The 26,395-nt window shown below is 41.9% G+C and overlaps 1 protein-coding gene across 1 annotated transcript in view; it reads right to left on the bottom strand.

The window, feature by feature from the left end:
• The window catches only part of xylt1 (xylosyltransferase I), a 118,638-nt gene that overhangs the window by 52,456 nt on the left and 39,787 nt on the right, over positions 1-26,395 (bottom strand). The window contains exon 2 of the mRNA XM_058067151.1: positions 6,075-6,651. Coding sequence (XP_057923134.1) covers positions 6,075-6,651 — 577 coding nt within the window. The remainder of the gene's footprint in view (positions 1-6,074; positions 6,652-26,395) is intronic.

The following is a 26,395-nucleotide window of genomic DNA, read 5'->3' as shown; positions in this document are numbered from 1 at the left end:
AAAAAAAAACAACAACAACCTTAAACTGTATTATGGAAAGCAGGAAGTGAACAAATGTAACAGTTACTGATTGTAAGGGGTAGGATTTAATAAGCTATGCTTCTTCCTACTCCTTTTGGACATGTGGAACTGTGAACTGATTATGTGATGCAATAGTATAATAGTAATCTGATGCATGTTCAAATGAAATAAAACCATTAAGATAAGATAAGATAAGATATGCCTTTATTCGTCCCTCAGTGGGGAAAATTTGCATTGCACAGCGGCAAGAGTACAGAATCAGTTAAGCAGTACAAAATACACAATATAGAAAATTAAACAATATAAACAACCCAAGTATTAACAAAATCAACAGTTTTACCCAGAGTTATATACAAATACAGTATGCAGATAATATGAAACGAGATGAGATATATTACAATCAGATATATTACCATTACCATGACATCGACACAGGGGACTGTAGTTTGAATCCTAGTCAGGGTAAATGGCAAGGAATGATAATATATATTACTATTATCATTACCAGTGTCTGCCAAGAACATCTATGTACCGGCATTGTTTTATGACTTTTGCGTTAAAAACAACAACATTTTGTATAATTCTCATAAACCCAGCATGGCGTCATCGTCTCATGAGCTGAGTGTATTGTGACCGCCAAATAACGATCCCATTTTTGTTATTGCAATTGTATGTTTTTCAATGTCTCGAGGGAGAAAGACGACGTTGACAAACTACCAGACGCATGGGAGCTGCCAGAGTCCTTTGGGTCTTTGCTGCCAACCTGCCTGCAACTTGATATGGAAGTCATGACCAACAGATTTTCAGCATAAATGTCTTGTTGCCTGCTCCTGTCCTTTTCGAGTCATCTTCTTCAGAAGGGCTGTAATCAGAGTTGTCTTGTTGTCTTCCTGCTCTGAGACATCCTCCTCCAAATGACTATCAGACTCCTCAATTAGAAGATAAGGTCAAGGGTCCGTCGCACACCGAGTCTTGCTGCCATGACGCCAGACACTGAAACTCTGATTCTTTGTATTGTCATGAACGCACCTCCCAACATTGCACCACCGTCCCGACCCAAAATGATCACATTGCAGATGCAGATCTTCCTGTTGGATGACTCCTGTTCCATTTGCACACCTAATAGCATCTCTACTGTGCTTTTTTTTTTTTTTTTTTTTACTATTTCAGTTTAAAGATTTCTACTTCAAAGACCAGCATGTCTGCTTCTGCAGGAAACCTAACTATTATCATATATTTGACAAATAACTAAAAACGCTGTGTTATTACATATACATTATGTTACATTATAAGAGGTGGAAGGTGTTATAGTTACATAAAGTATAATTCAGCTAAAATATGTTTATGTGCCTGGGTAGCTCTGCCGCTGTGTTGATTTGCAGGAGAGTTTGCGACAAAGTTCTGCTGAGTGCAGCAGTAAGCTCCTTAATGTCTGCGTGTGAATAATAGCGTATATGAATTGAGGTAATTATAGTTAAGTATGTTTTTTTTTTCCTCAGGGGGAAAAAAAAAAAAGAAGACGTCTATTTGGGGAGAGGCGCTTATTTGTGTCTGATGATTAATTGGGACACAGCGTGTTTTGGAGTGGGGACACTTATTTGAGGAAATGCGGTACCGCTCTTCAAATATGAATGATAATACTGTATCATTTGAGACATTACACAGCCCTTCAGCAGTGTGTGTTTGTGTCAGCAGTAACTTTAGTTAGATAAATCCACCGCTTCTTACGGTTTGTTCCGCATTAATTGTGAGAAAATTGGAAGAAAAATATATAATGCAGGAACCACGTCTTAGTATCTGTAGTACCCGTAGCTTTAAATCTTAATTTCTCAGTGTCATTCATCATTTAAATGTATTTAGGAATGGTTCATGTATAAAAAAAAAACCTAGGGCTGCAACCATTATTCAAATAATTTGATTACAAAAATATTTAATTATTTTTTTCTGCTTTGAAAAATGGTTTACGTCACCAATGTGCGTAATTTACCCACGCAGAGGATGAAGGAAGATTGAAGAGGCTAGAGACAGCGACAAGGCAACAAAAGAGAAAGGAAAACAAAATGTTACAAAAAAAAAAGTTGCTAAACACGGCACGCAAGAGCGGCCCCCTCCTGATTCGCCAACGATGAAATCCCAGAGTGAAAGCAACCACTGACTCAGGGAGGCTGATGGAAAAGTTACTGTGGAAATGATTGATTTTTCTCATTTAATTGTTTATTAATCTGTTATTGCATTACTAAGTGACGAGTTAGTGTCACTGGCATTTTTTGTTTTATTTTATTGTATCATTAATGGTTGCACTTCAATTCCACCCTCGGCCATCTCTATGTGGGATTTCTCCGGGGACTCCGGTTTCCTCCCACATTCCAAAAACATGCTAGGTTAATTGGCGACTCCAAATTGTCCATAGGTATGAATGTGAGTGTGAATGGTTGTTTGTCTATATGTGCCCTGTGATTGGCTGGCCACCAGTCCAGGGTTTATCCCGCCTCTCACCCGAAGACAGCTGAGTGAGGATAAGAGGTAGAAAATTAATGAATGAGTAACTCATGGCAAAACAGGAAGGTGGTGTACGTGTCGATCTCACTGCCACATAGTGTCTTTGGGAACAAAAACAAGTTTTTTGTTACAAGTCCTGATTATTTTTCTCTCATTACAAAAAAATATTTGGTTAGTGAATGTGAGTGTGAATGGTTGTTTGTCTATATGTGCCCTGTGATTGGCTGGCCACCAGTCCAGGGTGTACCCCGAAGACAGCTGTGATAGGCTCCAGCACGCCTGTGACCCTTGTGAGGATAAGACGTAGATAATAAGTGAATGAATGAATGAATAATGGTTGCACTGTGAAGAATGACAATAAAGTAATAAAGTAATTTGTTTGAATTATGTAATGATATTTATTGCCATATTGAACTGAAGTGTAAATTATTGCAAACTTGTTTACCGGTAAAATTTTTAATGCATTTTTTCTGACCCCTACAGGTCAGTTCTGTTTTTCAAAGCTTGCTTTTGCACTCAAAAATGAACTGGATTTGATTCCTTTTCTTTAAACTCCAAAATACTGTACAGTGTGTATGTAGCCATGACTTAAGCGTTCAACCCGTCTGCTCACCCGAACTTCCTGTAGGTCACTTGGTTGATATCCAGCAATAAACGACATCAATATTCATTCATTCAATCCCAGCCATTTTAGACGATTTTGTCTGATCTTTCAAGGCACCTTGAATATTCTCTTCTCTGGTTATATTGTAAACATGGACCCTACCAAAAGAAAGATTTGACTCATCTCTTACGAGTTCGAGTCTACCATTTTCACTTCTTCAGTAATCAGCAGTAGAACACGGGGAAGTTTCGGAACAATTTCCCGACTAAAAAAAATGAACAAAATCATCTTTTTGTGAAGATACATTTCAGGCATAACTTTCACTCGCACACAAATGTTTTGCTTAAGTGACAGCTCAAATATCTAAACATTTGTACCACAACATAAACAACACAAAAAATGGGTTGTTTAACATTAAAATAACAATGTATTTAAAAATATAACACCATGAATTATTTTTGAAATTTCACTGAACTATGTGAGTGCATGAATATCCACGCGGGCATGCATGCGTTATAATGTGTAACCTTCTGCACGCTTCACTCCTCCCTTGTTCTTCCACTTCTCTTTGCTGTCATGTATGTTCATTCATTCATTCATTTTCTACCGCTTTTTCCTCACGAGGGTCGCGGGGGTGCTGGAGTCTATCCCAGCTGTTTTCGTGCGAGAGGCGGGGTACACTCTGGACTGGTCGCCAGCCAATCACAGGGCACATATAGACAAACAACCATTCACACTCACATTCATACCTATGGACAATTTGGAGTCGCCAATTAACCTAGCATGTTTTTGGAATGTGGGAGGAAACCGGAGTACCCGGAGAAAAACCCACGCATGCACGGGGAGAACATGCAAACTCCACACAGAGATGGCCGAGGGTGGAATTGAACCCTGGTCTCCTAGCTGTGAGGTCTGTGCGCTAACCACTCGCCCAACGTGCCGCCCGTCATGTATGTTTTTTCCATTCAAATTGACATGCAAGTCTTATCAAATACATACTTTGCCACCTTGTGGACATTTGTATGGCTTTAAGCTGCTCTAAAAGTGACTCGACACCAACAACTGGCAGCTCTCTCATGCGGGAGCATGTTGGAGTGAGTAGATTTTGGATTTAAGACATCACAGCCCTTTGTCGTGAAAACCTGTGAACCTCCATGACAGCCGCTGCTGGTGGTGGTGGTGGAAAACATTACAAAGGATATTTATGTTATTTTTAAGCTCTTTATGCTACCTGTCTGTTGTAGTCAATTTTGTTGGGACAGCCAAAAAAGATAATCTAAATGTTTCAATTCATGTTTTTCAGAACATAAGAAGGGCTTGCATCCTTGGCCAGTTTGAGAAAACAAAAAGAGGACAATTGGAAACCAATCTGGAGAAAATACAAACAACACCCTCATTTTCTACAACACCAATTACACATCATAAAGCGTCCTTTCTTGTTTTTTATATATGGATCGCAACTATAACAACGCTAAGTATTTTCAAATTAACTGAAATCTTATTGGACAGGAATTATGTTATGACGTTTTGTGTTGTGATGTTCCGTGTTTGGATTACGGATGCTCCGATCGATCGGACACCGATCTGTGTCACTCAATTTCCGTGGAAAAAATACGAATCACAAAAAAAAAATCACCTGTAGAGAACCCTGTTTCGTGTTAGATGCCGTTCGGCCATTAGTCGAACGCTGGGCAACACAACGCCAATTAACCTAGCATGTTTTTGGAATGTGGGAGGAAACCGGAGTACGCGGAGAAAACCCACGCATGCACGGGGAGAACATGCAAACTCCACACAGAGATGGCCGAGGGTGGAATCAAATTGGGGTCTCCTAGCTGTGTGACAGTTAATTCATGCGATCGATCGTCAGTATTGGCCAATCTCACTCATGGATGATCGGTACCGGACTTGGCAGCATCAAACCCTGATCGATCAATCGATCCATTGATGTCACATTATAAAATTAATATTGTACAAAGAGAACAAGAAAACTACAATGGTACCTTGTTTATTGTTATTAATGCATTCCAAAGAGTCTGTTGGAAACTAATTAGTCAGTAGTACCTGACAGTGTTTGATAACCCTGGCAACTCTGAACGCAGCATCCTTCTACCAGTAATTCACTATCTCTCCTCTGGACATGTCCCAACCATCTCAGTCTGGCCGATAACTGACTTTATCTCCAAGGACTCCATTCGATGTACTTGTTCCTGATCCTATCCATCCTGGTCACTCCCAATGAGAAACTCAGCATCTCAGCAAACTCATCTCATTAAGGAAATTAAAGTAACCATAATGGTGCGGCACGGCAGTCAAGTGGTTAGCGCGCAGACCAGTCCTCACAGCTAGGAGACCAGGGTTCAATTCCACCCTCGGCCATCTCTGTGTGGAGTTTGCATGTTCTCCCCGTGCATGCGTGGGTTTTCTCCGGGTACTCCGGTTTCCTCCCACATTCCTTTTTTTTAAATTTTATTGTATCATTAATGGTTGCACTTGAATTCCACCCTCGGTCATCTCCATGTGGGATTTCTCCGGGGACTCCGGTTTCCTCCCACATTCCAAAAACATGCTAGGTTAATTAGCAACTCCAAATTGTCCATAGGTATGAATGTGAGTGTGAATGGTTGTTTGTCTATATGTGCCCTGTGATTGGCTGGCGACTAGTCCAGGGTGTACCCCGCCTCTCGCCCAAGACCCTCGTGAGGAAAAGCGGTAGAAAATGAATGAATTAACCATAAACCATTAATGAGTTAATTCAACCATGAATTAACTCATTCGGGTCGCAGGGGTATGCTGGGGCCTATCCCGGCTGACTTTGGGCGTGAGGCAGGGCACAACCTGGACTAGTCAAAGTTTTTGGGGAAAGAACACACAAAAAAGCCAACAGAGATTCTCTCTTCCAGCTCTCTTGAAAATCAATTAAAGTAATATAAAGTAAAATTGAACTCACCCTCTAGTGGGCAGTAGCGAGTGACCTTGTCGGGCATCAACCGGCCTTCTTTGTGTCTGCAGTACACTTCTGCAATCTGTTTCCTGCACTCCTTGCTCTTGGTCCTGGACAGAGCGGAGATGGCTTCCTTCCCGCTGATCTCACACTTGGATGGTTGATCATATGTCACTTCCAGTGGCGCCGCGGTCACCTGCTTCCTGTGGGGGTGCTGATGCCTATGCTGGGACGGAGCCTGCTGTGAGGCGTGGTAGCGCACACCGCCAGCTGCAGCACCCCGAGCACCCGGGCCTGAGTTGTTGGTGAGCATCAGCGGCTGGTGGATTAAAGGTAGGACTTCATTGGAGCTGCGGCCCAGGTTGTGGGAGTTGTCACGCCAGACGTGCTGCCGGTCGTAAACCTTCTCCTGCAGATGCTCTCGCTGCTGCCTCCTGCTGGTGGCCCCGGCGGTTTGCCGATGCGGCTGCGAGCGCGCGCCAAAGTTACTATTGTCTATGTTCTCAAAGTCTTTTGGGACAGAGTTCTCGTTGTTGCTGTCCACTCGACCTTTCTCCTTCGGCCGGTGGGAATAGTAACCATCCTGCAGAGATACAGAGAAAAGAAAAACAAATGCTTGTTAATTGGCGAAGGGAGGTGAAAGGGGACCCACGCTAACAAAATCAACATTGGAACCGTATTGGAATCATATTTTCGATTTAACAATCAATGTGGCATGTATGAGTGGGCAGCAACTCACTGAGCTGCGTGGCATGAAATTAACTAATGAGGTACAGAGTAGGAGGACCGTCTACAACAGGGGGTGGGCAAACTGCGGCCCGGGGGCCACATGCGGCCCGACCAAGCGTTTGAATCCAGCCCGCCAGTATTATTCCTTTAACATACAAGCTGGCAACATGACTTGCATGTCGGTTGTCTCATTCAGTAATTTTTTTTTTTTTTTATGTAAAATTCAATTTGGCAAATTGTTGATGTTTGATGTTTAAAGTGCTCCTGAAAAAAAGGGAATTGAGAACATATAACTGATAGTATGACACTTAAAATAAAATTCAAATGTGGACTGTTAGAATTATAAGCGTAAAATAGTGTGTGTGAAATATATATTCTGGCCCCCCCCGAACCATGTCTTAGTATCTGTAGTACCCGTAGCTTTAAATCTTAATTTCTCAGTGTCATTCATCATTTAAATGTATTTAGGAATGGTTCATATATATAAAACCCCTAGGGCTGCAACCATTATTCAAATAATTTGATTACAAAAAAATTATTTTTTTTCTGCTTTGAAAAATGGTTGGCGGCACGGCGGTCTGGTGGTTAGTGCGCAGACCTCACAGCTAGGAGACCAGGGTTCGGTCCCCGCCCTCGGCCATCTCTGTGTGGAGTTTGCATGTTCTCCCCGTGCATGCGTGGGTTTTCTCCGGGTACTCCGGTTTCCTCCCACATTCCAAAAACATGCTAGGTTAATTAGCAACTCCAAATTGTCCATAGGTATGAATGCGAGTGTGAATGGTTGTTTGTCTATATGTGCCCTGTGATTGGCTGGCGACCAGTCCAGGGTGTACCCCGCCTCTCGCCCGAAGACAGCTGGGATAGGCTCCAGCACCCCCCGCGACCCTCGTGAGGAAAAAAGCGGTAGAAAATGAATGAATGAATGAAAAATGGTTTACGTCACCAATGTGAAGTGTGAATTATTGCAAACTTGTTTACCGGTTTAACTTTTTAATGCATTTTTTCCTGACCCCTAAAGGTCAGTTCTGTTTTTCAAAGCTTGCTTTTGCACTCAAAATGAACTGGATTTGATTCCTTTTCTTTAAATTCCAAAATACTGTACAGTGTGTATGTGGCCATGACAAAAAAAAAAGGGAATTGAGAACATATAACTGATAGTATGACACTTAAAATAAAATTCAAATGTGGACTGTTAGAATTATAAGCGTAAAATAGTGTGTGTGAAATATATCAGGGCTCTACGTTAAAAACAAAAATGACTTGCCCATGGGGAATCCTTAAGGTAAGAACTACTTGCCCAAACTTGCCCCATGTAAAATGAAAAGTGCCATAATGATATCATATATCAATATATGCTGATAATTCATCAGATAATAGTACTGATGCATTGTATTTGGAGGAATGTCTGAAAATTGTGGAGATGTATTTAACATACATCTCCACAAATTTTCAGACATGCTACCTTACACATGGTAGTCGTAGTAAGCAGTGATATTTATAAGTTGTGCACCACAATGAAACATTATTGATTAGACACATTTGTGTACTAGTAAAGTGTTTTTAATCCAGAAAAAAATGCTCAATGGTCAAACAATAATTTGTGAAGCAAAGGTGAGAAAAATACACAGAGAAATTGAACCGCTAGATTTTGCAGCTTGTGCAAAATCAGCACTTGGTATTGGATCTAATGGGTGGTGTTTCATTGTGACCACTTCAAATTGTCACAGCAATGTGATTCACTCACCTGTGCCATCATTTGATTTGCTAACCGCTAATAAAATACTTGTTTAGGAGGCACTGGTTCATCACTTTTTGCTGTTTTCCTTCACAAGTTGTTGAAGAATTAGACGATGTTGGCAGGGACGCCATGATAGATGTTTTCCTAGTAAAACGATCGCTGATTGGTTGATCGCGAACAAGAACGGGTGTGGGTAAAACGCGGATTGTGGATTACGGACCGCGGTCTAAATAAACGATTCTGATTGGTCCATTTCAAGATTTGCAAGGATTGGTTTGCAAATTACCATCGGAATTACGCAGTCCGTGTTTTACCAACACCCAACAAGAACCGCTTTAAAAAAAAACTCTTGGCAGTACGGCATGCTAAAGTGCACTTGCCCGATGGGAATATTAATGATTGGATTTACTTGCCCGAATTTTGTTTGAACTTGCCCCGGGCCATCGGTACATCGTTATTGTCGAGCCCTGTATATATTCTGGCCCCCCCCCCCGGACAATTTTGTTAACTCAACACGGCCCACGAATCAAAAAGTTTGCCCACCCCTGGTCTACAAGGTGCAACTTTACTGGAGGTGACGCAGGGCCGTGAGGACTCGGACTCGGACTCCGTGCCATCATCAGATTAGCCCAACTTTCAATTAAACTCTCCCTCAAATGGCCCTAGTTCACCGTAAACAGATTACCCAAAGGGGATAAAGGGCCAGAGCATCACTGTGAGTTTGTGTGGGTGTTAATGCTTAAGCGTGTGTGTGTGTGTGTGTGCATGCATGTGTACAATTCCTTTCACTTGGAGCCGCATGAATGTGACGAAACAGTACAGCGTGTCATGTGACAAGACAACTGTGTGTCATATGAGATAGTGTGTGTGTGACTGTGAACAAACAATTTCTCTTTCAAGCAGAACAAGCTAAACGAGGAAGAAGGGGTAGTGGAGAGTGCAAAAAAAGAGCCAAAAGGGTAATGAGTGAAAGAGTGGATCGTGAAGCGAAGGAACGCTGACACGAGGGTTGACTTCCCCTCCCAGAAAGCGCCGGCTCGTTGCAGTGAAATGCGCTACCATGCATCAAACGGAAAATGAAGGAAGATGCCTGGCTGTCACGCCGCTGTTGCACACCTTGCTTCGACGCAGCGGAGAGAGGCAGAGGGAGGCGGAACAGCAAACAGCAGCTGGGGAAAGATAGAGCTAACAACAACAGGGCTCCCTGATGTGTTTCAGCATTTACAAGACGCAGCAAAGAGGCGCCAAAAGAGGTGGGGAAGAACAGAGCCATGTTTGACTGAATGGAAGCAGGAGACGCAAGCCATCTTCAGTGTTCTGGCTGAGGCCCGGGAATTCTCATCCCAGATTGAACAAGCCCCAAATCGGAATGCTTTCACAGTGGGTATGGCGTTCATGGTAGGAGTGTTATGATCTAACATTGATATCTATTATCGGGTGACAGCGGCAAAAAAAATGAATAACAGATAACATCGCCTTGCATCTAAATCAGGGGTCTCAAACTCAATTTACCCGGGGGCCACTGGAGCTAGGGTCTGGGCAAGGCTGGGCCGTATCAGGTTTTCCAAAAAAAAAATAAAAACGCATTTATTAAAATATACAAACTTTTTCAGTGCTTTGGTTCTGATTTTCTACAATAAAAGCTCTGATAAAACATTCCACTGTTCTCAAATATTTTTATTTTTCTGCACAAAATAAGATGAAAAATTAATAAACAAAAAGAATAAAGAATAAAGAAAATCAATCAATCAGTAATAAATAAATATAATAATAATAATAAAACGGCAAATAATAAAAACTTAATAAACCACATATAGTTGGTGGGTAGACAAATTATTTTTTCAGATTAAAATTACCAAAGCATTATTAGAGCCCTGTAGACATGACAAAACACGACTATAGTCACATTTATACTCTTTTTATTTACAACATATTGCGCAACTGCAGGGTCTTGAGACACATGCTAACTCGCAAACTAGAGAGCTAGCGAGCTAAACGGTAGCCTTCAGGTTATTTCCTTTAAACTTAAATAGCCATAAACTTACCGCTTCCACACGGATAGGGAGGATAACTATTAACAGTTATTTAACCTTTAACATGAACATTAATCAAACGTAATAATTTTTTCTGGGTACATGATACCATACAGCATCCATATCAAACTTGCGCGTGAAACATTAAACTTTCATATCAAGGCGGGGGCCTCAAACTAGTGTCCTGCGGGCCACATTTGGCCCACGGGCCGCATGTTTGAGACCCCTGATCTAAAATACCTGACAGTGGCACTTGGATACACAGTCGATTCCAGAATCCGGATATAGCCCAAACAACCGTGTGTGTGTGCTAATGTGTTAACAAAATACCAATTTTTGCATTGCAGTTGAGTACAAAACCTTCCATGTAAAAGTTTTCCCGTGGCGGGGGAGCACAGAACCGAGCAAGTTTAACACTACCAACCTCATCGCGCATTTGAAGCACGCAACGACAAAAAGTCATTAGCTCTAACAGAAAAGAGCCAGCTCCTGTCTGTGGTGAGTAATGTCGGGTTTAAATGCTTCATTGAGCATTTCAAACCTCATTACATTACGCCAAGCTGCCACTATGCTGTTGATAAAACTATACTCGGGACGCATAAAGAAGCAAACGGGTCAGTTTTTTTTTACTTGTATTCACTTGATCAAGCCTTTTTTTTTATCATTCCACGTTAGAAAATAGATAATAAAAATATGTATGAAATTATCAAAATGAACGAGCCTTTATTCTTGTCCGTCCATACATATACAACATATCAAATCAAATCAACTTTATTTGTAGAGCACTTTTCCTGCAAGGACATGCAACACAAAGTGCTTTAAAGAATTAAAAAACAATTACCACAATTAAAAAGAAAAACAATTACAAAGAAAGCCCCTCCCGCCCACCCTCCATACTAGACACACACACACACACACACACACAACACACACACACAATCAAACACAGTAGGGAGACATGGCATGGCACTGAGGATCAAGGAAACGCCACATTTGGGGCCGTCCACACTGGGAGGAGCCGCCAGGGCCCCCGATTCCGACAAACGGGCGGACCCCCACATCAAAGGGAGGAACCCCCAGCCGGCCGGGTCGAAGGGACCCAAGGACAGCAGACCCGACACAGCCCCCAGTGTGAAGAACCCCCCCTGAGGAAACGCTGGAGTTAAAAGCTAAAAACTCAGAGCATAAAATAGGACTAAAAAGATTAAAAATATATATATATTAGTTAAAATCCTGATTAAAAAGGTCTGTCTTTAATCTTCTTTTAAAAATATTTATGCAGTGAGACAAGGGGCGACAGGACAGAATGATTGGGCCATGAAGGAGGGTAAGGAGGGGAACAAGGAGAGAGAAGGGGGAAAAAAAATCAAAACTAACCTCCTGAGAAGGAGCACAGTGTGAGACTGTTAAAAAAAAGCCTCGTCATACAATTTGGCATACAAGAAAAACACATTGTTAACATTGTGATCCTATCCATCCTGGTCACTCCCAAAATGAATGAATGAATAAGGATTATGTGAATGTCCCTCCACTTTGCAATCACGCAAATAAGGTGACATGTTGGGAGAGGAAGTCGCGACCCAGCATGCCTTGCGGCGGGCATATATGGGTGTCATTTTGGCTTTGACGTTTATTTTTAAGCCAAGGTGGTACAGTAGGACTGGACTAGACTCAACAATGGATGCTAACTTGCTAGCGACTGACAAAAGTTAAAATGATAGTTACGTCATACGTCAAAATAAAGATTTTATGATTGATGACTGTTTATTTTCCATGGGAGATTGGGTTTGCAATCTGAACGACTATGATTGATGTTGAAGCCAAAATGGATTATTAGGAAATGCTGGGGTTTGTCTGTTAGGGGCTTTTCTTCATGCTTGGTCTAATGCAAATCAGCAATATGTTGTAACAACGCACATAAACACAAGACCAGCCCCACAAAGGGGGGTCCCAACGCGACCATAGCAACCTGCAGCCAATTATGGCACAAATTCCTATGCCTCCAAACATAGCAAGTGGAATTATTACCAAAGAGCTCACTTTTGGTCACGACCAAATCACATTCAGACTTTCATTGGGAAACTTCAGGTAGGCCTGTACACGTGTCCCCTCGAGGAAGGGGACTATAGGATCTCAATCCATTACAGCAAAGGGCCTTAATCATGGTTTTTCTTGGTGACTCTGGTCTCAAGTCCCTTTAGAGCATTAACAAGCTCCTCCCGTGTAATTCCGGGCTGATCCCTCGCTTTTTCTTGCAATTATCCTTACCCCATGAGGTAAGATCTTCCATGGAGCTCCACGGCCAGAGCGACTGACTTTTATCTTGTATTTCTTCCATTTTCTAATTATCGCTCCAAGAGTGGTCTCTATCTCACCGAGCGTCTTACTGACAAGACAGGACTAATTTGTGTGCTTTGTGGGCACATAACCTGTCTGCAGGGGTTAGAATCCTTGCTGCTTGTTAAAGGGAGAAAATGAGAGAAATTAATCTATAAGATACAGTGTATTTATTGTTTTTTTTGTTGATATTACATTTCTGTTTGCTAAGATACAATATTCATGTCTTTGTAATGGGGATAAATCAGCATGGGACTAAATAATTATTTCCCCATTATACAGTGGGCATTTTCATTTTCATGCATACAGTACCAGTCAGTAAGATTCCGGCAAAATTAACTAAAAAAAATAAATCCTGCATCCCCAACTTTTCACAATTGCGATGAAAAATGACACATTTTCATCAAAAACGAATAAAAAGATTAATTTTGCCCTTTAAGCTTCTCCCCCTGCAGATATTTCCCAATCCAATACACCTTTGAGCTCCAACCTGTCATCGCCCTCCTTTCTTTTCTTCCTCACACGTCCTTTTTTTTCCACCCATTTATCGGAATCCAAACCTCTGCTCCTCTCCTTTACCTCTCATCCCCTTTTTCAACAGCTTTTTCACAGTCCCTTTTCTCTCCAGCTTCTTCTCGTCTTTCTGTCACAACCTCTGGCGTAGCCGTCCCACCCCCCCTCCGTGCGTGCTTTTACTTTCTTCACCCTTCCATGTTGTCTGAATGGCAGAAGGTGGTAATCCCTCATGTAACAGCTGCTAAGGCTACTGATCACCTTAGAAAAAGAAATCCAGACTCGGGAGTTTAAACGGAATGCTTTGAGGGGGCTGATCTAGTATGTAGGGCTGCAAACTAGATGTTTGCAGAGGATGAATTAGTCAATTCCATATATGTTTTTTTTTTTTTTTTTTTTTACAAATAATGATAACATAAAAGATGAATTGATCGTGAAGAATGTATTGTTGATTGATGCAAAAATCACAATGAGTTGATTAATTATCTCTAATGTCGTAATGGTACACGCTTCTGCCTTCGGAAACCATTCATCCCTGAGATCAGATCATTTCTGCATTAAAATATTACTTTTTTTTAAACAATAAACTAGCAATTAAAAATTAAAAAATAAATAAATACAATTAAAAATCAACGAAAAATTGAAACACCAGGAGATCCTTTCTGCATCAAATTACAATTTTTAGTAAACAATAATAGTTTTAGTAGGGCGGCACGGTGGTCTAGTGGTTAGCGCGCAGACCTCACAGCTAGGAGACCAGGGTTCAATTCCACCCTCGGCCATCTCTGTGTGGAGTTTGCATGTTCTTCCCGTGCATGCGTGGGTTTTCTCCGGGTACTCCGGTTTCCTCCCACATTCCAAAAACATGCTAGGTTAATTAGCGACTCCAATCTTAATATTATGACTTCATTATTGTAAAAAAAATGCTGATTTTTACATTTTTACGGCTGCTGTATTTTTAAGTTTTATTGTTAAATTTGGGGCTGCACGGCAACCTAGTGGTTAGCACGCAGACCTCACAGCTAGGAGACAAGGGTTCAATTCCACCCTCGGCCATCTCTGTGTGGAGTTTGCATGTTCTCCCCGTGCATGTGTGGGTTTCCTCCCACATTCCAAAAACATGCTAGGTTAATTAGCGAATCCAAATTGTCCATAGGTATGAATGTGAGTGTGAATGGTTGTTTGTCTACGTATATGTGCCCTGTGATTGGCTGGCGACCAGTCCAGGGTGTACCTTGCCTCTCGCCCGAAGACAGCTGGGATAGGCTCCAGCACCCCCCGCGAAATGAATGAATGAATGAATAATAGCTTTAGTTAATTAAAATGAAGTAATGCAGTGGATCAATCTACAGTGATTAATACTTGGTGTGTGTGTGTGTGTGTTTTGCCCATTGATGCCGCGTTTGAAGCAAGACGTATCAAAAGGAACCACGACTCTTTGCAAATTAATCGGCACGGATACGTGTCAGATGAGGTCGGTCTCAAGTGCTTTGGTAGCACTTGATCGTGGACGAGGTTCTTTCGGTTAGACAATCTTCACACTCCTACTTTTCCTCCTCCTTTTCTTCTTCAAGACTTTGGTGGCAGTGTTGCTCTTTAATCTGGTGCTCTAAGCGGGATGCTGTGGGGGGCAAGGAATTAATAGCCGGCTGCCATAAGGGAAACTGCTGTGGGAGTGGGCCAGGGATTGATTGTTACAGGGAATGTTTTTACTTGCTGGACGTATGGGAGGGGGGTGGGGTGGGGGGGTGTGGAGCAAAAATTGCCAACCGTGCTTGCCAGTGTTCACAGAAATGCCCACACAATAGCGGGGTGTGAGGAAATAGCAAAAGGGGTAAACATTAATATCATCCATCACTGGTAGGCACATTCAGGAAAAAAGGGGAGCGTTCCAGCAGCATCCCCTCTGGGAATGGTTTAGTCCGTTTCTCAGTACGGAGCTGGCTGGTCCATCCGATTTTTTCTCATTTCCTTTGCCACAAGGGGGGAAATATTTCACCTGTCCTTTTTCTTTCTTTCCTTTTCCTATTCACCCAATCTCATGTGTGGCTATGTGGAAAAAAAAAAAAACATATCTTTCGCTGTGCACCTGTCCTACTCCTCCTTTGGTCCACGAATCATCCTTTGCTCTAAGAAAGAGGAAAAATACACCTAAAAGTACACCTTCTCCCATCCCTTTAAACGTCATCATTTACTTGTCAGCGTATCGTGCTGGATGCTGGATGCAAGGGAGCGGTACATATCAGTTTTACCATACCCTCCTAGCCAAAATCCTCTGAGAAACAGCGTTCCAGCGGAGCCGAGATGAGATAAATCACTACGTGTTTCAGCGCTATGTCAACACAAGCAGCCATGCAGACAACCACACCGGCTAGAAACATATTGTGGAGTTCATTAAGGAATGCATTCGGCCATCCGATGCATATTAGCGAGTACACAGGAGCTGGATCACCTCAGCGGCGTCCTGGCCCCGGACTTGCCTGCCATATGGCTAACGAGCTCAGATTAATTACCTGGAGTTAATCTCTGAGCAAGATGCTGAGTCTTGTATGACACTGGGGCTTGATACATCAACACACTTAGTTCACAGCTGCTTTGCCACTGGAGGGCAGATCACAAAGACGCGACAAAAGATAAGATAATTTGCCATCAGGCTTATGGACCCTGGATTTGGTACTTTGGCTTTGCAGCATGTCGCTCCACTTTTGTACCCACATACTCTGATAGCCACACTTTTTTTTTTTTTTACTTTCTTATGGCTTGTTGTCACTCAAAATAGTACATGATAAATTCTTATGTGTTTATTTTATTTACATTTCAGTGTGGGGTTTTATTTTGTGTGCATCAAGGATTGGCTGTGCACACAACATCAGTGCACGACTGCACATATGTGCACATATTGGCGATGTTAGCGATAGCGTAGCATTCACTATGTACTCTCAGGTTTAAGGTCGCTGTTCATGTAATTTTCGTAAAAGTAAGGGAACTAAATACAAAACATTAAACTGCTTAGTTTTTCTGTGATGGATGATTTTTTTTAATGAAACATGGAAAACTGCATGGCTGCACGGTGGTTGAGTGGTTAGCGTGGAGGCCACACAGCTAGGAGACATGGGTTCAATTCCACCCTCGGTCATCTCTATGTGGAGTCTGCATGTTTTCTCCGGGTACTCCGGTTTCCTCCCACATTCCAAAAACATGCTAGGTTAATTAGCGACTCCAAATTGTCCATAGGTATGAATGTGAGTGTGAATGGTTGTTTGTCTATATGTGCCCTGTGATTGGCTGGCCACCAGTACAGGGTGTAGCCCGCCTCTCGCCCGAAGACAGCTGGGATAGGCTCCAGCACCCCCGTGACCCTTGTGAGGATAAGCTGTAGAAAATGAATGAGTGCCACTTTGATACATTTAATGCATTAAAGATGCTAAAAACGGGCGGCACGGTGGTCTAGTGGTTAGCGCACAGACCTCACAGCTAGGAGGACCAAAGTTCAATTCCACCCTCGGCCATCTCTGGCCATCATCACCGGATATAAATCCGATATATGCGTAAAACGGACATTTTCCGGTATACGCATATAACGGATTTCGCTTATATCGGACAAAACCAGTGGGAACAATTGAATCCGATATATCCGAGGTTTACTGTATATTCTGTATGTTTATAGTAGAGGGTCAGTTACTCCAACCAAGAACCGTAACTGTATGTGCCGTTAATTAATTAAGACTTTATGATGGTGACAACTTTGCCTCCAAATGTAAAATGAAGGAGAAACAAGTTGGAAGGAGATCAGTGTCACATAATACATCATATTTGACTTTACAGGTTCCATTGGATCTGTGTTTGCTGCCTTCTGGCTTCAAGCCAGATATATTTTCTTTCTCTTATATTTTTCTTTTTGCACCCCCTTTTGCACCTCTCGGTCAGCACAATCCGTGACATTTAGAGGCTAAAGCTGGAGGAATGTTAGTCACATGTACGTGTGTGCAAATGTACGATTAGCAGCAGCTCCGAATGAGCTGATATGAGTTCGGTATGCACAGACGCTGCTTGTGTGGCCTCCAACAAGTCAAAAGGATGCAATGTCCATAACATATGGAGCTTTGCATCTCACCGTTGTAAAATTTGCCACGCTTCTGGATGTGTTCTTAAAAATGACACAAAGATCCAGCTGTGTGTATTGACACAGACTCGGGGTCAAAGGTGAATTCACAAACTACCGTTGAATTTCCACTGTTGCCTCGAGGATGGCCTTTATAGTTCTGACAAGCGTAGATTCAAACCCCAGAGATCCTTGGCGGAAAAGAAACACCATGGCTCAGCTACACGTGAAGACCATCACACACACTTGTGAGAAAATGTTTGGACCATGGAGACTCACTGAGTAGATCTATAGTACAAGCAGTACAAGACCACGAACAAAAAACTTGTTTTTGTTCCCAAAGACACTATATGGCAGTGAAATCGACATGTAAACCACCTTCCTGTTTTGCCATGAGTTACTCATTCATTCATTCATTCATTCATTCATTCATTTTCTACCTCTTATCCTCACTCAGCTGTCTTCGGGTGAGAGGCGGGGTACACTCTGGACTGGTGGCCAGCCAATCACAGGGCACATATCGACAAACAACCATTCACACTCACATTCATACCAATGGACAATTTGGAGTCGCTAATTAACCTAGCATGTTTTTGGAATGTTGGAGGGGGAGAACATGCAAACTCCACACAGAAATGGAGTTTCATGTCATGGAGATGACATTAAACCCATGTCTCCTAGCTGTGAGGTTTGCACGCTAAACCACCGTGCAGCCCCGCCATGAGTTACTTCTTGAATTCAATAGTGTTCCTCACCTCAGTTATCGAAAATGGAGCCAAAGGAAGTCGAAAGTGCCGGCATTTTGATAAAGAAGGTGACAAACCCGACTTCAGGAAATAACTCATGGCAAAACCAGAAGGTGGTGTTGAGGAGGACGGTGTTCGTCTTCAAATAAAGCAAAAGTAACCTTCAATGTTGATTGTGCGATACATGTACAGTAAACCTCGGATATATCGGATTCAATTGTTCCCACTGGTTTTGTCCGATATAAGCGAAATCCGTTATATGTGTATACCGGAAAATGTCCGTTTTACGCATATATCGGATTTATATCCGGTATATGCGTAAATCGGATTTTATTCGTTATAAAAAGGCACTTCCTTGACTATGTTTCCAATGTACCTGGACGCGCAGGCAACGCTGCAAACGCTGCAAATGACGTCGTATAGCGGCCTGTCACGATTCGGCGAATCGGAGCGCCACGATGCGGCCATCCGATATATGCGAGGGAAATTTAATGGAAATGCATTGGAACGGGACTGGAGATTTTGTCGGAAATAGGCGAAATCCGTTATAAAAAATCCGAAATATGCAATGAATTTTTATTGGAAATGCATTACAGAAAAATCGGTTCTTTTTTATCTGTCCGTTGTGAGCGAATTTCCGATATATCCGAGTCCGATATATCCGAGGTTTACTGTAAAAGTATAATTGCAAAACTATAAAACGTGTTAACGATGTTAACATTTTTGAGAGTCAACATTTTTGACCTGGTAAATGTTTGATGTTAACCAAAACCAACCGTCCTCAACAATTTATTATTTCATCTTCTAATTCTTTACATTTCTTTACAATTCTTTACATTACATTGCACCTGGTAAACATTGTGCAAGCAATCACAGTAGATCACCTGCAATACACCCACTTTTAGATTGCTCACACAATTTAGCACTTATAGAATCTTCATGGAATTGTGTTTACAGTAAGAGTTTGGGATTGCTAAGAAAAAGGCAATTTACTGTGTTACAGATCGTCAGCACAATCCAAACATTTATTTATTTATTTTTCTAATTTTGCTAATAACAATGTCAGACATGGCATTTATTCTGGAATACAATGGACCCTTTTTATTGCGAGGAGATACAACATCCCTTAATTTTTCCCATCTTGGCAAGCAAATTATTCTCTTCTATCTCTTTTACAATCTCACATTTGCATTCTGCCTGCAGAGTCTTGACCATTACATTTCTTAATACCGGTTGCTGCAAGCACAGCATATCTTGCTAATTTATCTATTGCAATTAATACAAGTTGCTCTGAGTGAGAGCAGCAGATAATGCTTGAAATGTAAATGAGCCATATAATGGGACTAATTTAATTTAAATTCTGCTGGAAAGGAACTTGAATAAATTGAATGTTTCAGCGTGAGCGTGGCAAAACGAAAAATCAAAAAAAACACGTTCATGTCAAGATGACTGTTTTCCCAGAACTTATACCCTGAGCTTGATTATGATGAAATGGAGTTAAACGACAACCTTTAATGACCTTAAAGATTTACAGTGGGAGCGTGTACCAACAACACACACACACACAACAATAAGCTCAAATCCCCCAAAGCATGTGGCGAAAGTGAAGCTGGCCTGCCTGAGTCTCACGAGGCTTGGTTTGCTTCCCCGTACCCCCCCACACAAAAAAAAAAAATAATTCCTCTGCATCCCAGCATCTGACACAGATGGATTACTAAACCGCACACACATACCTGCATTTACAGTTTCACTTTTCATCTCTTTCAAACCCGTTTGCACATACTGCTTACCTATGGGACTTGTTTATCCAGCACCATGTGTGTGTGTGTGTGTGTGTGTGTGTGTGTACTGGTGTACTAATACGCTGTGAAAGATGGCAGTCAGGTTTGCCGTCTATTTATAGTGGCGTAGTATCAACCCCGCTAAACGGCTGTTATCACTTGCCTGTCAATAATAGCACAGACGTTTCGACTGTTCCCTGCCTGTCCATCTAATATAACAACTAATATTTCTATTCCCAATATATATTATATTATTATTATTATTATTATTATTATTATTATTATTATTATTATTATTATTATTATTATTATTATTATTATTATTATTATATAATAATATATTATTATTATATTATATTATTATATTATATATAATAATATATAAGACTGGAGTTTAATAATATTTATATATTTTGAAGTTGAAACACCCCAAAAGTTGTACAGTTTGGAGTTTGACCAAAGGTTTTTAGTGTAGAGTACACTATGTTCCATAAGTTGAACCCCATACAGTATATGGAATTGAACGCAGCACCGCTAGATTCTTTGCCAGGCCCTCTCTCAGGTCTTCTTCTGGTTACATGGATAAAAAAAAATCCCACAGACACACCCCAAAACCATGGAGTCCATAGATTCTGAATTGGACAAAAACAGAGTGATGCACTGACAGATATAGCAACCACTTAAGCCACTGTCCTTTTTTTTTTAGAACCTTCAGAGCTCTCCTCTCTCATTAAACCACTTGTTCTCCACTTTGCTCCTCGTCTGTTCTTATGAGGTGAACCACGGTAATTCCACATGACAACAGAATGTAAATTGCACTGCTCACGTACAATAATTATTCATTCATAGGCTGGAGCCTATCCCAGCTGGGTTAGGGTGGGAAGCGGGGTACAGCCTGGGGTACACCCTGGACTGGTCACGTAGAATATATTATCTCACAAAGGCATGAAAGCCATTAAAGCAGGGGTCTCAAACTTAATTTTCCTGGGGGCCACTGGAGCTAGGGTCTGGGCAAGGCTGGGCCGCATCAGGTTTTCCAAAAAAAAAAAAATGCATTTATTAAAAAATATACAAACTTTTTCAGTGCTTTGGTTCCGATTTTCTACAATAAAAGCTCTGATAAAAAAATTCCACTGTTCTCAAATATCTTCATTTTTATTTTTCTGCACAAAAAATAAATAAACAAATCAAGAATAAAGAAAATCAATCAGTAATAAATAAATATAATATTAATAATAAAACGGCAAATAATAAAAACTTAAGAAACCACATATAGTTGGTGGGTAGACAAATTATTTTTTTCAGATTAAAATGAACAAAGCATTATTAGAGCCCTGTAGACATGACAAAACACGACTATAGTCACATTTATACTCTTTTTATTTACAACATATTGCGCAACTGCAGGGTCTTGAAACACATGCTAACTCGCAAACTAGAGAGCTAGCGACCTAAACGGTAGCCTTCAAGTTATTTCCTTTAAACTTAAATAGCCAAAAACTTACCACTTCCACACGGATAGGGAGGATAACTATTAGTTATTTAACCTTTAACATGAACATTAATCAAACGTAATAATTTTTTCTGGGTACATGATACCATACAGCATCCATATCAAACATTAAACTTTCATATCAAGGCGGGGGCCTCAAAATAGTGTCCTGCGGGCCACATTTGGCCCGCGGGCCACGTGTTTGAGACCTCTGCTTTAAAGCGACCACGGTGAGATACTGACAGCTTTCCTGCTGTGCTCCTTTACACTTTGTCTCTTATTGCAGCCTATTTCTCCCCCCCCCCATCTGTGAATAAAAACCCTGAACTTTACAGCTCCATCTTTGAATGGGGCCCATCAAGCAATTCCTAAGCCATATCTCACAAAGGAATGAAAAATCCGTGCCCAACCTTATCTTCACACACCTCCCTGTTCAGCCATGAAATGACACCCTTATTTAATCAATTGTGAATCATGAAATTTTGCACAAGAGAGCCCTTTTCTTTGCGTTTGACAGTGATTGAACTGCACAGCCATGCAATTCCATTCACCACGGCAATGAGAAGAAAAGGGAGTGGGGGCGGTGTCTCTTTGCCAACCGTTTGTGAGAGGGAACCAGATGAAGGCGATTTCCCTGTGACATCATGCATACCCACTTTAGTGGCACTGCTACACTCGGGCTGCAGTTCATTCGGGGTGTAGGAAATGTGTGTGTAGATTTAGATGAAGAGAGATGAGACATCCATCACACAAACTTTCAAAGAGAACCCCCCCCCCCAAAACATAAGAGACAGAACAGTGGAAGAAGGTGAAGGGGTGAAGAGAAATAGTAGCAACATGCAGAAAAGAGCGATGGAGGGGGTTGGCGGTGTGATGGGAAAACCTCTCTCTCCTATCCCTTTGTGTTGCATGAATGGACTGGTGGGAACAACATGTGAATGTATGAAGTAGGGCAGTGAGTGTGTCCGGGAACATTGTTGGGATGCTCGGCTACTGTGTGACACGGTGTTCCCGATGTGACCCCAACCCAGATGTCAGAGTGGGTCATCTTCACCTTGCAACATTATCTTTTTTTTTCTTTCTTGCAACATCTTTACATCAGTTGTCTCAAACACGCGGCCCGCGGGGCAAATGTGGCCCGCAGGACACTAGTTTGAGGCCCCCGCTTTGATATGAAAGTTTAATGTTTGATATGGATGCTGTATGGTATCATGTACCCAGAAAAAATTATTACGTTTGATTAATGTTCATGTTATAGGTTAAATAACTGTTAATAGTTATCCTCCCTATGCGTGTGGAAGTGGTAAGTTTAAGCCTATTTAAGTTTAAAGGAAATAACTTGAAGGCTACCGTTTAGGTCGCTAGCTCTCTAGTTTGCGAGTTAGCATGTGTCTCAAGACCCTGAAAATCGGAACCAAAGCACTGAAAAAGTTTGTATATTTTTCTGTTTTTAATAAATGTGTTTTGTTTTTTTTTTTGGAAAACCTGATGCGGCCCAGCCTTACTCAGACCCTAGCTCCAGTGGCCCCCAGGTAAATTGTGTTTGAGACCCCTGCTTTACATGGTGGAAATACAGCATACTGTCTTTATTCATATTTACCGCCACCGAGAAGATGTTTTTTTTTTTGGTCACGCTTGCTTGGGGATGTTATCTGGATGACACTAAAACCACATAACTGAGTTCCACAGAACTTTGTGGTGGGCGGGCGAAATAGTTATGCACATAGTGGTGCACCTAAATCTTAAAAAAAAAAGTGTAGAATATTTTTTTAAAAAACAACAAAATGATGACAGCACTATAAAATGCAAGCGTCTAAAGAGCCTGCAGACTTCCACACCAACAGCAGTGTCTCTGTGGTTTTGCCCCTGCCTCATCTCTCCCCACTTTGTTGCTGATTAAGCAAAGAGTCTCATTAGTGATGCCTAAAATTGTGCAGTTTATGGTATTTGGTAATGGTAATGCTTTTTAATTCATTTAAACATGCATCAGATTACAATTGACTGCATCCCATAATCAGTTCACAGTTCCACATGTCCAAAAGGAGTAGGAAGAAGCAAAGCTTATTAAATCCTACCCCTCCATCTGGTACTTTTACAATCAGTAACTGTTACATTTGTTCACTTCCTGCTTTCTATAATACAGTTTAAGGTTTTTTTTGTTGTTTTTTTTAATAATGCCATCCAATAACATAATGGGTACCATAGTAAGTGTCAATATAGTGATATATATAGCACATCATGACTGGTTCATCCTTCAGTGGACTTATGTATGCGGTCTTTGGTTCGACTACAAGGATGACCGCTTTTATGTGTAGGTCTAAATAAATGACTACTTTCAGAAAATGCAAAGTGTTTCCTTCGAAAATGTATTGTTTGTAAATAAATGTAATGTAAATGCATCAAGCATACAGGGAATCTAACATCACTTTCCATGCATAATTGACTATTTCCTTCTCAGATGTTTGTTTTGTGGCATTCATGATTATCTCACTGCAGGGGGAAACAAGAAGCCTCGCTAATAGCTGACACTCTGGCTTCCCCCGCCTTTCTCGCACTCATCCAATCACTAATCAGAACTCAGTCAGGATGCCTTCACTGCCTTCCACGCAGTAGGATATTTCAAACTCTTTTGAAGTGTTCTTTATCTCTGGACTGTATTATTCTCCATATAGAGAAAATTGATGAATTTTATGATTAAAGAGGGTGGCACGGTGGTCGAGTGGTTAGCGTGCAGACCTCACAGCTAGGAGACCAGGGTTCAATTCCACCCTCGGCCATCTCTGTGTGGAGTTTGCATGTTCTCCACGTTTTCTCCGGGTACTCCGGTTTCCTCCCACATTCCAAAAACATGCTAGGTTAATTGGCCACTCCAAATTGTCCATAGGTATGAATGTGAGTGTGAATGGTTGTTTGTCTATATGTGCCCTGTGATTGCCTGGCGACCAGTCCAGGGTGTACCCCGCCTCTCGCCCGAAGACAGCTGGGATAGGCTCCAGCATGCCCGCGACCCTCGTGAGGAAAAAGCAAAAAAAAAGCGGTAGAAAATGAATGAATGATTAAAGTCAGGATGCATTCACTGCCTTCCATGGAGTAGGATATTTCAAACTCTTTTGAACTGTTCTTTATCTCTGGACTGTATTATTCTCCATATAGAGAAAATTGATGAATATTATGATTAAAGGGGGCGGCACGGCGGTTGAGTGGTTAGCGCGCAGACCTCACAGCTAGGAGACCAGGGTTCAATTCCACCCTCGGCCATCTCTGTGTGGAGTTTGCATGTTCTCCCCGTGCATGCGTGGGTTTTCTCCGGGTACTCCGGTTTCCTCCCACATTCCAAAAACATGCTAGGTTAATTGGCCACTCCAAATTGTCCATAGGTATGAATGTGAGTGTGAATGGTTGTTTGTCTACATGTGCCCTGTGATTGAATGTACCCCGCCTCTCGCCCGAAGACAGCTGGGATAGGCTCCAGCATGCCCGCGACCCTCGTGAGGAAAAAGCGGTAGAAAATGAATGAATGATTAAAGTCAGGATGCATTCACTGCCTTCCATGGAATAGGATATTTCAAACTCTTTTGAACTGTTCTTTATCTCTGGACTGTATTATTCTCCATATAGAGAAAATTGATGAATATTATGATTAAAGGGGGCGGCACGGCGGTCGAGTGGTTAGCGCGCAGACCTCACAGCTAGGAGACCAGGGTTCAATTCCACCCTCGGCCATCTCTGTGTGGAGTTTGCATGTTCTCCCCGTGCATGCGTGGGTTTTCTCCGGGTACTCCGGTTTCCTCCCACATTCCAAAAACATGCTAGGTTAATTGGCGACTCCAAATTGTCCATAGGTATGAATGTGAGTGTGAATGGTTGTTTGTCTATATGTGCCCTGTGATTGGCTGGCGACCAGTCCAGGGTGTACCCCGCCTCTCGCCTGAAGACAGCTGGGATAGGCTCCAGCATGCCCGCGACCCTCGTGAGGAAAAAGCGGTAGAAAATGAATGAATGATTAAAGTCAGGATGCATTCACTGCCTTCCATGGAATAGGATATTTCAAACTCTTTTGAACTGTTCTTAATCTCTGGACTGTATTATCCTCCATATAGAGAAAATTGATGAATTTTATGATTAAAGGGGGTGGCACGGCGGTCGAGTGGTTAGCACGCAGACCTCACAGCTAGGAGACCAGGGTTCAATTCCACCCTCGGCCATCTCTGTGTGGAGTTTGCATGTTCTCCACGTTTTCTACGGGTACTCCGGTTTCCTCCCACATTCCAAAAACATGCTAGGTTAATTGGCGACTCCAAATTGTCCATAGCTATGAATGTGAGTGTGAATGGTTGTTTGTCTATATGTGCCCTGTGATTGGCTGGCCACCAGTCCAGGGTGTACCCCGCCTCTCGCCCGAAGACAGCTGGGATAGGCTCCAGCATGCCCGCGAACCTCGTGAGGAAAAAGCGGTAGAAAATAAATGAATGATTAAAGTCAGGATGCATTCACTGCCTTCCATGGAGTAGGATATTTCAAACTCTTTTGAACTGTTCTTTATCTCTGGACTGTATTATTCTCCATATAGAGAAAATTGATGAATATTATGATTAAAGGGGGCGGCACGGCGGTCGAGTGGTTAGCGCGCAGACCTCACAGCTAGGAGACCAGGGTTCAATTCCACCCTCGGCCATCTCTGTGTGGAGTTTGCATGTTCTCCCCGTGCATGCGTGGGTTTTCTCCGGGTACTCCGGTTTCCTCCCACATTCCAAAAACATGCTAGGTTAATTGGCCACTCCAAATTGTCCATAGGTATGAATGTGAGTGTGAATGGTTGTTTGTCTATATGTGCCCTGTGATTGGCTGGCGACCAG

The sequence above is a fragment of the Doryrhamphus excisus genome, chromosome 1 (assembly GCF_030265055.1).
Source record: "Doryrhamphus excisus isolate RoL2022-K1 chromosome 1, RoL_Dexc_1.0, whole genome shotgun sequence".
NCBI lineage: Eukaryota > Metazoa > Chordata > Actinopteri > Syngnathiformes > Syngnathidae > Doryrhamphus > Doryrhamphus excisus.
The sequence above is the reverse complement of the archived record's forward strand: the minus strand, read 5'-3'. Positions and strand labels throughout refer to the sequence as shown.